The sequence below is a fragment of the Dipodomys spectabilis genome, unplaced genomic scaffold (genome assembly GCF_019054845.1).
Source record: "Dipodomys spectabilis isolate Male_0828 unplaced genomic scaffold, ASM1905484v1 ptg000046l, whole genome shotgun sequence".
In the NCBI taxonomy this organism is placed as follows: Eukaryota; Metazoa; Chordata; class Mammalia; order Rodentia; family Heteromyidae; genus Dipodomys; species Dipodomys spectabilis.
The window spans coordinates 9,244,957-9,257,933 of NW_024870723.1; the positions used below are offsets into that span (position 1 = coordinate 9,244,957).

Consider the following 12,977-nt stretch of genomic DNA (forward strand, 5'->3'; position numbering starts at 1 on the left):
AGTCTCCATCAGTACTGCTGACTTAGCTCTCTGTCCCAACTCCACCAGAGCTGAGGATTCCTGACGACTCAGATCTGATTTCCTCTATGAACTGTTTGGCAAAATACAATTATGAGCTCCAGAAGAGGATCATCCCCAAATGGCTAGATCAAGTGCGGAGCTGGCTTCAACCTTCTTCCTAGGAAGAGAAAGAGACAAAACACTTAAGAATGTATCTTCTTTCTCTGGATAGCCATGGGCTAAGCACATAGAGACCAGAGTGGACCAGGCCACACCCTCCTCTCCGGTGACCTCCAATCCTGAAACCACTCAGGAAGTTTTCTTGACAATCCCTTTCTGATGTCACCAAGACAGTAGCTCTGTGGTCCAGGCAATAAGACACCATCCTTGGATGCTCATTTCATGACATACTTCATATCTTTTATCTACAAATCCCTTCTGAGGTCAACATGACTGTAGAAATGTGGGTCAGGCTACACACCACCTTCCCTTGACCTCACATCCAGGACATACTCATAATCCATCCTAACAAATCTTCCCCTAATATAGGAATGACAATTGCAATGTGGCCCCAGACAACCCTAAGGATCATGTATCCTCAGTGTTATGCTAGTATCACAATGATGCCTGCCACTGGACTCACCGAGCTGCCCTCCAGAGACTCCCTCAGTGCTTTATATATACTATGTACTTTGCTAAAGAGGAACAACTGACACGTTGGTAGAGCAATGGGCATGGTGCTCACACTTGCCCCTGGCTCTGCCCTCTCTATTAGGATCTGACTTTGAAGACGTGATGCAGATCACTGGCTCTGATGCTGTGAGGTCCACAGCACACACTCCTACCAAGCCATGCTGACCTGTCTAGGTTGTCTTCCCGATGAGAGCATTTGAGCTCTGACCTTGCCTTCCCTCCTCTACAGCTATTCCCACCTTTTTCAGCGTTCACCATACTTTCCCATGAGTGTTGATTGAGAGACAGTGAGTGTTGCCCACTGGAAACCCCAGGGCTCCAAGATCCTAGAGGAAAAACCGGTGCCAGCCCTCATCCCTCACCCCTTGACTGAGTGCAGATAGTGCCATGGGCTCAATGCACGACCGAGGATAAGCCATTCCACTCAGAGACTGCATCCAGTGCACTGGAGCACAATGGAGATTGCAGTTATTTCAGGTGTAGGTTCTTGCCCTGTTTCCATTCAATTTGAATGAACAATAGAAAGGAAAATATTTACTGATTGGGGTGAAAATGAATTTAGGACACACATGTCAGCCTTGAATATGAGTATAATATACAAATTCTGTTTCTACTGGTGTCTGGTCATTGTGGTTGTATTCCTGGATCTCAAGTGTGAAGGAGATATACCCAGACTTGGTGTAAAAAAGGAACTTTACAGGATGTTAGTGGACTTTATGCAGAAGTAGTGAATGAACACCACCACACTGTCCACCAATGGAAGAAGGGGCTGTCCACCTGCTCTAAGTATCTAGTGTTCAGTGTATTTTCTCTAAACTAGATTTCTATGTCAAACACATCTGTAACCCAAATGGCAGAGGAGAAAGTGTGAAGCCCCAGTCTTGCCAGGGAAATGGCAGCACCCTGAGGGCTGGTCAGGGAGGTGGGTGGGTCTGAGAATCCACAGCTAGTGGCCTCTGCAAAGAGATCACACACAGTCACCAAAGGAATGCTTCATGCAGAGATGCTGCTATTGCTAATGACACTTTTCCCTCCTTTAGAATATTCCAGAAATATCCAGAAATACATCTTGAAGATTTCTTCATCAGATACTCTCCTAGGATATCTCTTAAGCCAAAATTGTGAAAAAATAGGACCACTATGAACTGGAGATGAAAGGCCAGCATAGCTTGCACTATCATTGAGCACTGTGGTCTATGGGCCTGCACTTCAACAACAACAGTTTTGGTTCGAAGAGTTTACAGAGATCAGCAGTAGAAATCAAGCCTAGCTGAGTCACAGAGGAAATGAGTTTTGCCAATGGCCATAGAAAGTTCATAAATTACACAGTATTGAGAACAGACCAAAAAAAAAAAGTGGACAAAATCATTGATTCAGGGCCACTGTCAAAAATCACATCCCAGACACAGACTGAGGAAGGCACTGCTGTACTCTCTAAAAGCTGTGCACTGAAAACTTAGCTCTCACCGAAAACTTGGCAACAATGAATGCCAAGAATGTATCCCTGGACACAGTCCTCACAGACCTGAAAAATGGGCACCACCACCTCCAGGAATAACTGTCCACATGTTCTTTATCCCTGGAGATTCCCAATGGGTGGTTCATAGTCTATCTACCACAGAAATTGGGATAACAACATTAGTGTTTCAATTTTCTGGAAGTTCCTATAAAACAGGTGAAATGGGAAACTAACCATGTCTTCTCAATAGGGCAAGGCGCTATGGGTGCCCAGCACTAAAGACCACCCCACCTCTCTAACTCATATGTCCTTAGATGAGCCATTCAGGGTATACATTGAATTCTATTGTTTCAGCATGTTGTTGGTCTTTTCTGTCATGGAGGTCCAAAATCCTGTGATTCATCATAGGTTCCATGGTTTCCCTTATTTGTACTTATTACTATACTTCTAGGATAATCTTAGCAGATGAGCAGAATAGCTCAATAGCCATGTACATATGACCTTATAAGAAATTGGTCAATCACCTGTAGAAAACTATAGGTAGATCCTTATATATCACCCTGCACCAGAATCAACTCCAAATGGATCAGAGATATCTGAGTCAAAGCAGATACCCTGAAAACATTACAGGAAGGAATAGGAGAAACCCTAGGTCTCCTTGGCAGAGGCTGAATTTTTCTTAATAGAGACCCAGAAAATTCTTAGAATGGTTGGACAAATGGGATTGCATGAAGCTGCAGAGCTTCTGCATGGCAAAGGACATAGCTGGCAAGATAGTAGAAAGCCCAGAGATTGGGAGAAGATCTTCACTTGCCATACAACGGATAAGAGTCTCATATCTAAAATATACCTGGAACTCAAAAAAGAAAATCCCCCAACAAATCCTCAAAGAAACAACTGCCCAATAAATAAGTGGGCTAAAGACTTAAAGAGAAACTTCTCTGAAGAGGAAAGAATAGCCAATGGATACATGAAGAAATGCTCAAACTCTAGCCATAAAAAATGCAAATCAGGGGAAACAAAGGAGGAGGCAACAATGCTTGATAAGAAATGTACTCATTATCTTGCCCATGTAATTGTAACTCCTCTGTACAGTATTTTCACAATAAAAAAATTCACTCCAAAAAATGCAAATCAAAACAACACTGAGATACCACCTCACCTCATTATAGAATGGCTATTATCAAGAATTCTAATAAACAACAGATGCTGGAGGGGATGTGGCCAGAAGGGAACCCCTACTGCATTGTTGGTGGGAGTGTAATCTTGTTCAACCACTTTGGAAAGCAGTATGGAGGTTCCTCAAAAGACTACATAGAGCTCCCCTATGACCCAGCAATCCCACTTTTGGGCATTTACCCAAATGATCACAAACAAGGCCATACAAAGGTTACCTTTGCCTCCATCAGAAAGAATGGCATTGCCCCATTTGTTAGGAAATGGAAAGACTTGGAAAAAATTATATCAAGTGAAGTAAGCCAGGCCCAAAGAAACACAGGTCCCATGGTTTCCCTTATTTGCAATAACTAGTTTATGTCTAGGATAAGCAGAAAAGGTCAAAAGCTAAGTACATATGACCAGATAAGATGATTCTAAGCGAAATGGACCCCAAGATAGGGACACAAGTGTTTTTTTTTCTTTCTTGCTATTGTTTCTAATGTATTTTTAATGTACCATGTGATTTTTTTGGTTTCTTTGTATGTTCCTCCCCCATGGTATAACCCTGTTTTCACTGTATTTGATGTCGGTGTCCTGCATCTTGTATATACACTTCTCTAATTCGGGGAGGGGAAGGGAAAAAAACAAAGTGCTTAAATAGCGATACAGGTTGACCCATTGTAACAATAAGATGCACAAGACACTATGTTGAAAAAAAAACTTTACAATTTAGGCAGGGGCGGGGGGGGGGGGGGGGGATGTAGTTGTGGAGGTGGAAAGGAAAAGATGGTAGGGGAAAAACAAAGGAGGAGGTAACAATGCTTGATAGGAAATGTACTCATTACCTGTCTCATGTAACTGTAACCCCTCTGTACAATATTTTTACAATAAAAAATGTATAAAGACGTTATGTGGAAAAACGAACTTTACAACTTTGGCGCGGGGAGGGGGGAGGAGGTAAAGAGGGGGCTGGGGGTGGAGATGGAAAGTGATGGGAAGGGGAAACAAAGGAGGAGGCAACAATGCTTGGTAAGAAATGTACTCATTACCTTGCTCATGTAATTGTAACCCCTCTGTACAGTATTTTCACAATTTACAAAAAAAGGAATAAAGGTTTGGCCACTAAAAAAAAAACAAAGGAATGAAGGTAAACAAAGAAACATGAACTGCTAAGAACCAAAGTTTCTGTTGAAATACCATCAAATGGACCTGAAAAATAGCTCCTATGAACATTCCCAAAGAAAAGGGCAGAAAGATGGGAGACTTTTGAGGAATTCTAGTCGAGGACTTGTATTTCCAAAATGGAGGACAGACATCAATAAACACATCAAAGTTGTTGAATTCAACTTCAAACAATAAAAGCCCAAGAGATTCACACTAAAAGCCGGGGTAGTCAGAGTTCCAGAAACAGAGGAAATCTCATAGGAACCAATCATCACATGGAAATTCCTTGCTAAACTGCATAGCTAGTGCCTCTTCAGGAAATGTGGAATGAAAGTGACAAGGGGAAAAATGTCTTGAAAATGAGCTGAGATAAAGCTCAGAGCCCTTTCAGGATGGAAATGAGGAAAGCCAGTAATTCAGTGCAGAATTCTCCTCTTGTTTTTGTGAGCACTTCAGTTTAAAGTCAGGCCCTTTTGCCTTTAGGCAGCTGTCTGCTCTACAAGACCCACTCCCCACTTTAATACACTTCAGTTATTGTTTTGCCAGGACCTTTCTTGTGTTTGGTTCTGGGCATAGCCTTGAAACTTGAACACTTGACCTATTCGTGCTGTCCATCTAGAATCACAGTTATGCACCCCTATACCTAGCTTATTGGATGAGATAGATTTCTGAACCTAAATTGGTAGTGTTCCAACTAGGTTGTTGTTATAAGTTGAAAATCTTCCCTGTCATCACCAACATAACCATGAAAACACACGGAACAACTTCTTAGGAAATACAAGGAAAAGAGACTGGAATTTTCCCCTAATATTTTACTGCTCTTATCAAAGTTTTCATTTACCTAAATCTGGTCAAATCTAATGATTTTTTTGTTCTCATAAATGACCTCTTAACTATAGCTGAAAGAATTGCCATTTTCCATCTGGAAATATTTTCTAAGATTCTGAGATAACAAACTTAGTTGATTCCTTTTCCAACAATGGCCTCTCAGTTGTTGTCATTTTGTTTTGTTTTGTTTTCTCCTCTTCATAAACTTTAAATGTTGTACCAACCACCATCTCAGGACTCAGCCTATAGTTCTCTTCCTGTCTATATGATTTTATTAAGTGCCTTTAGCTCGTTTTATAGCTTTAAATGTCACCTATATTTGCTTTTTTCAAATTATATATTCCACTGTCTATGAAACATGTCTACTTGAGTTTCTAATAAAACTCACAAAATTAATTTGACAGAAATATAGTTATTGATTTTTCCCTTCTCCAACTCTCTGCCATCCATAACCGTCTATATATAAATGAATGACATGTTTCTACTCACTTTCTCTATCCATCTTTGATTATTTTCCCTTATATATTATATCTGAAAAAAGAGTATGTCTCAACAGCTTTATTCCCCATAAAACCCACCTTGCTCCTGGTTAGGGGACACTGTGAAATCTCTCTTCCAATCTCTGTTATGAGTATCTTGCTCAGTCATCTGTGAGACCGTTAAGCAATAGTAATGGACTAATTCAGTCACTATAAACATTGCTTATGAGTTGAGAAACTGTGGAAAAGAGAGACATAAAAACATTCCAGAGAGGGTTATACTATCTCATGGTTTATTCAAAACTCATCTTACATATAGTGCTGTAAACCCCCTGTCTTCTCTCTGAAAAGCACTATCTTTTACACCAACACTAATGCAAGGCATACTTATCATTTTTCTTAGGAGTCCTCTGAATTGTATACTAAAGCAATTTTCGGGTGTCATGATGTAAAAATATTCCCTCAGTTCTGAGGTGATGAGCTTCTTGATCAATCAGCAGGGACCACAAACTCTCATCAACTTACAAACGCAGTGAAGGGAACCTGACACCAATATTATTCCGTAGGAATGTGATTTATATCAGTCAGAGGCATTTTCAAGTTAGAACTTTACCCTCCAGTGTCAGGAGATGTGCTGCCATTTCCTGTTTGGCTGAGATCCAGGTTGGAAGTGTCTTGAGACGCAGAGTTTTCTGAAAAGCCTTCGCAGAGCTCCTTTGACTTCCTGGTTCCTGAGGCTGTAGATGAGTGGGTTCAGCATTGGGGTGACCACGGTATAGAAGATGGCAACCTGGCGATCCTGGTCTAAATTGTAGCTGGAGGATGGCCGGAGGTACATACGAATCACAGAGCCATACAGGAGCAGCACCACCAAGATGTGGGAGCTACAGGTGGAAAGAGCTTTGCGCAGAGCAACCGCTGAATGCATATGGGCTATGGCAGCACCTATGCGTGCATAAGAACCCAAAATGAAGAAGAATGGGCTGACCACCACAGCTGCGCCCTCGGTGAAGATTAGCATTTCATTCACCACCGGACGAGTACAAGAGAGCTTCAGCAGCGCAGTGATGTCACAAAAGAAGTGAGTGACCCGGTTTCCACAAAAGGCTAAACGGCTGACCAGCACACTATACAGGAGGCTGTTTAGGCTGACCACCACCCATGAGGTCAGTGTTATACGTAGACACAGATGCTGGGTGACAACGGCCGAGTACCTTAAGGGGTCACAGATGGCAACATAGCGGTCATATGCCATGGCAGCCAGCACGTGGCCTTCCATGCTGCCTACAGCCATGAAGAAGAACAGCTGTACCATGCAGAGGTTGTAGGAAATGGTTTGGCTCACAGCCTGTGTGTGGACCAGCATCTGAGGGATGGTAATGGTTGTTAGAAATATATCAATAAAGGAAAGCTGTCTGAGAAGGAAATACATAGGGGTCTGAAGTGTAGAATCCACGCAAGCAACAATTACTAGTAGGGCATTGCCCAGAACTGCAATCAGGTACATGGTAAGGACAATTCCAAAAATAACTGGCTTCATCTCTGGCCAGCTGGACAAGCCCAGCAAGACAAAGTCAGTCACTTCTGTCCTGTTTCTCACAGCCATACAACATGGTCTTCTTTACCTGTAAAGAAGAAAGGTCAGTATTGATCAGGAAAGAGGATGTCAAGACCTCTCTGCCATTACAGTGAAGATCTGGTTCACACTTTGGATACCAAGAAACTCAGTTTTATTCTCTTGGTAGGAATGTTCCAGATCCATTAAGTCAACTGACCTGCGTTGAGAATAGAACTAATCAGTATATTCACTGACTTGATTGGTTAATTACTTGTCAATGAAAAATATAGTCTTCCAGGGAATGATATGATATTCTCCTGTGTTTGGGGAGTTGTTTGGTTTTTTTTTTTTTGGCTCAGCTTTCCCTATAGAGCAATGAAGAGTGGATGCCAACAACACAACTTTTAATGCAGGTATAAATAAAGATATTTGGAAGCACATTGTATGTCTGTATGAATGGGAAAATACATAATAGCAGAGTATAACTATGGGAAAAAATGTAATAAAAGGAAGAGGCTCATAACCCTGAGCTTATCTAATTCCAAGTTTAGTTTTAGCTGTTTATGTACAGATGCTTCTGTGTTAGTTAAGACAGCTCTTGGCTTTCTACTACAAAAATTGATGTTCAATCTCAATTATCTCACCCTTCTCTCCTGTTCCCAAATTTTTATGCCTGTTTTAGCCTTTAATGCCTGGTTTACCTCTATCTTCTGCATATATGCAGGAAATTATGAACTAATATAATAATGCACAGCAAACTTCCATCTTTTCAAATCAAGAGTATTTTCATTTTACACTCACATCTGCAAACACATTAGGTCTTTTATGTTTCTTATCCAAGGTTGATGATGTTTGCTGACAGTCTGACTCCTGTTCTTTTTCTAGTTTCTTCCTGGAAACTTCTTGCAATCTTTACTGTTGCCATCCCTAAATTACATAAACATGTCAATTTTCTCATAAATTCTCTCATAACTTTAGGAGAACATTTCAATATGATGATACATGACTCTGTTTGACTGTATGAGAAATTTTCTTATAATTTCTTTAACTTTCTCCTTAATGTATTTCCCAAAATAATTTTTTCGCAGTTTAGCACCAATTAGTTGTGCAAGGAGATTTCATACTGACATGTCCACATATGTATTCAAGGTACCTTGATCAAACTCACCCTCTGTCACAATCCCTCATTCCTAGTCTGCCTTCCCAAACCAATCTCAGTAAGATTCACTCTTCCATTTCCACATATGTACACAAATATTGTCATCATATTAGCCCTTCTACACTCTATTCATCCTCACCCCCTCTCTAGAGCCCACAATTGGGTGCTAAACATCTTTGATTGATTAATATCTTCTCGTGTTTTCCATTGCTTGGTGCTTCTGGTCTATACCCTGGATTTTAGTCCCAATAATGCACAAATGGTATTTGATTTAGTCTTTCAATCATATATTTAACATCCATGAACAATTTGTTATATTATCTGTTCCTTTTCAATAGTGGTCTACTCTTGTAGTTCCCTGGGTTTACATATTTTATATCATCTTTTGAATCCTGAGTGATTGAAATTTCTTCTGGACTCAGTTATTTGATTTGTTCATATCAACTTTTTCCTTTTCTGCTTCTGGTTTGTCATTCGTAATGCTTTGGGGTGTTTCTTCTAGATAACAAGTGTGAATTTCTCATGATATGGTATTTGCATAGATGAGTTCTCTCTATTTTCTCCCAGGTTAGGAAAATCTCAAATTGGCAGCTTGCCTTTATGCTATTTGTCCCAAATATGCCTGAGTACTTTCCCATAAGATGTAATAGCCAAATTAATAGCCCTAACTCTTGCTCATTCTAGAGAAGAATATTCAAATTTCATCGGGATAAATGCTAGACTATTGATGTCTGGGTCTTAAGGTAAGGAAGAGAGAAGAATGTATGGAAGGTTGGCTTACTTGTATCTTAGGAAGAATTGCTAGTGTTGGTCAACAGTCGTGTATTCTACAAGCTCTCTCTGTTCTGCCGCTCACCCTCCTCCTGAACTGAGTCCTCTGGCTCTGGGTCCCTGAGAAGGAAGATCAGCTCTCTCTTCCATTGCAATCCCTTCCCAGGATTCTAAGAAGTTTTTCTCTTTTTCACTCAGAATTTCACTGAAATGCCATCTTCGCTATTGATTCTGCTTTCCTTTCCACTTATTTTTTTTAGTGAATTTCTCTTTGTTATTCTTTCACTAGCACTAGAGAGACAGAGAATAAATATGTACATGAAATCCAGTACATTCAATTATAAGCTAGAGAGTGAGTTATGGCTCTAGTTTCTTATGGCTCTACTTTCTTATGGCTCTGATTTCTCCATAATAGGTCAGTCACCAAACAGAAAAGATATTCAAATAAATAAAACACTAAAAATAAAAGTAGCATAAGTATATTAAATGTATATGAAAGCAGTATGATATAATCCACTAACAACTATAAAAAGTGGGGAAGGGACTAGGAAGGTGGCTCAGTGGTAGGGTGCTTGCCTCACATGCATGAGGCCCTGGGTTTGAGTCCTCAGCACCACATGAGCAGAAAAAGCCGGAAGTGGTAGAGCGCTAGTCTTGAGCTGAAGAGCTGAAAGACAGTGCCCAACCCCAGAGTTCAGGCCCCATGACCAACAACAACAACAAAAAAAAATGGAAAGGGCAGAGAATTGTATTAAGAATTTAATAACAGGCCTGGGAAGGTGGCTCAGTGGTACAGTACTTGCCTTACATGCATGAGGCCCTGGGTTCTATTCCTCAGTAGCACATAAGGAGAAAAAAACGGAAGTGGTGCTGTGGCTCAAGTGGTGGAGTACTAGCCTTGAGCTGAGGGACAGCGCCAAGGCCTAGAGTTCAGGCCTCATGACCGACAAAAAAAAAAAAAAATGTAATAAAAATGAATTTGATCAAAGTATAATAAATGCATGTATGGAAATATCATACTTTACACCAATGTAAAAAATATATAGAAAGCCAAATGAGATGATTCAAAAAGAAAAAGAAAAAAGATAAGGAAAGCTCACGTTTCTCAGGTCTGTTTTTCTGACTCTTTCTTCTGTGTGCAGCTCTAAGTGTACGCTGTTAGGATCCTATTGCTCATTCAAGAGTGAGCCACTGCTACCTTCAGGGGTTCAAAGGAGTGGACAAGTGAAAGAGAAGAGGTGAGAGAGAAGAGGTGAGGGAGAAAGACAGTGAGAGACAATGTCTCCATGAAGTAAGAAGTGAAAAGGTTGTAGATCTATCCCTAAGGAGAATAAGAATTGACATAGGGAATTCATTTTTTTCAGGCAAATGATATTTTTCAAATGAATTCTATGTAAGAATAAGTGGTACTGAGGTTCTTATTGGCTGATTTCAGGAATTCATCTAAATACTCAATATCTCAGTATTGAGATAATCAATATATCTCCTGAGACTGGGCTCTGATGATCCTATTCAGAAAACTTGGAAAGATCAAGGATGGGCATGCAAGACAGTGAGTTATGAGGAGAGAGATGAAGACATTTGTATCAACAGCACTGGAATATTTCAAGTCAATACATTTGAGTGAACTCTGACAGAACAACAAATACAAAAGCATCCCTGGAAAAGGGATTCAGGCTTCACAGTTTATAGTTGGTGCCTCAGGATATCTAGTCATGGAAGAAAGCTAGATTACCAACACACACAGAGAGAGAGAGAGAGAGAGAGATTGTTCTTGACTTTTCTCTTTGATGAAAGCATCAACAGACATGCTACTTCTCTTTGCCATTGAATCACTATCTAAATGTTAGAAACAGAGTCTGTTTAGTGCCTTCTTGACCTCAGTTCTGTTCTAGTTCACGCACTCTCTTAAGCTGATGAGTCACAAAGGCTAAATCTGAGTTGTGTACATAAGAACTTCTTTTCTTTTTCTCAAATTCTCACAAAATACACAAGACCTCTGTAATATATGTCTAATGTCTGGAAAACACACATTTTCCCTACACCCGCTCTGGTTCCATGACTCTATTCTATATTTCCACTCAAAAATCTATCTTTTATGCCATAGAATCGACCATTCTCCATTATTTCGTTCCCACTGACTATAACATTTGTGCCTCCTATTTTCGTGGATCTTCTTGGTAGAAATATCTACTACTTTCCAAGAATCTAATTTATAATTTTCTGTTCCCGTTCCACTTACGTTAAGACATAGTGAAAACTTCGCTTTGTCTGTATCTAGCATCATACACCCAGAAAGAAAGCGCAGCAGAGCTGCCCTCCCCCTTTCTCAGTAGGGAGCCCTTTTTTTATGATAAAGCCTTTCTGAGGATGCCTCATCACAAGAAGCAGGATCCACCACACGCACTCACACTGGGACTCCACTGACCCCAGGAGATTCCAACTGCGTTCACAGGAAACACTAATTGGAATGGGCTGTGCCTTTCCCCCTTCCTATACCCAGTGGAACCAAATGGGGCTCAGAGCCCATCTATTCTCCTTTCTCATCACCTGCTCTCATTGAGGCAAAATTCATATAAGCTTTGGGAAACTATTGGGCTTACAAGAAAAGTCCACCCTTTGGGGAACATCAACCATATAGCTCAGTGTAATATTAACAGTTGGGCAAAGAGGAATACAAAGGGAAACTGATTCCCATTCCATCCTTGCAGGAAGTTATTTTCCCATCTTATTCTTCCTTTGACTATTTTTTTTGGGGTGGGGGGGGGTCATGGGGCTTGAACTCTGAGCCTGGGCGCTGTCCCTGCGCTCTTCAGCTCAAGGCGACCACTGTACCTCTTGAGCCACAGCACCATTTCCGGTTTTCTAGTAGTTTACTGGAGATCAGAGTCTCACAGACTTTTCTGCCCGGGTTGGCTTTGAACCTTGATCCTCAGATCTCAGCCTCCTGAGTAGCTAGGATTACAAGCGTGAGCCACCGGAGCTTGGCTTCTTCCTTTGACTATTGAGTATCTGTTGGTAATCCAAGAAACAACTAAGCTGACTTATGGCAGGAAGGTTTGGGAGATAGTAATAGGATAAATCTAATTATCGTTATCTAATCATTGTCCTGTTTCCTCAATAACTTTCTCATTCCTGGCCCTGTCCTGCTTTCAAGCTTTCACTGGGTAAAATTTAGTCCCTTTGTTTATCCCTTTCAAAACTATTACCTTCCAAACATATGATTTCAAGAAGTCTTTGAAAAAATAAAAGAAACAGCAAGAGAGTGGGATTCTTTGAGGTAATTCTTGATCTCATAATGTGTTATGGATTTTTATCCCTCATAGTATTCTTTTTGTGTTGGTCCTGGGGTTTGAACTCAGGGCTTGGTCATTGTCTCTAAGCATTTTTCCCCTTAAGGTTAGTGCTCATCCACTTGAGCCACACCTCCACTTGCAGCTTTTTTGGTAGTTAATTGGAGATAAGAGTCGAACAGCTTTTCCTACCACAGCAATCCTTAGATCTCAGCCTTCTGAGTGCCTAGGATTACAGATGTGAGCCACCAGTGCCTGGCTATCCCACACACTTTTATTCTTCTCAATTAGTTGTTCAAAATTGTTTTGACATATATATTTATACAATGTACCCTGATCAGATTCACCCCTCTGTCAAGTCTCCCTCACCCTTCTTCCCACTTTCAAAACCAATCTCAAAGGGATTTTTACCATA

General features: G+C 40.7%; 1 protein-coding gene across 1 annotated transcript; it reads right to left on the reverse strand.

Annotated features, from left to right (window-relative positions):
• Window positions 1–6,403: 6,403 nt before the first annotated feature.
• LOC122107076 (olfactory receptor 1J4-like) lies at window positions 6,404–7,387 on the reverse strand. Its single transcript, XM_042678661.1, has one exon. It carries the CDS (start codon window positions 7,385–7,387, stop codon window positions 6,404–6,406), a length of 984 nt encoding a protein of 327 aa, XP_042534595.1.
• Window positions 7,388–12,977: the final 5,590 nt, after the last annotated feature.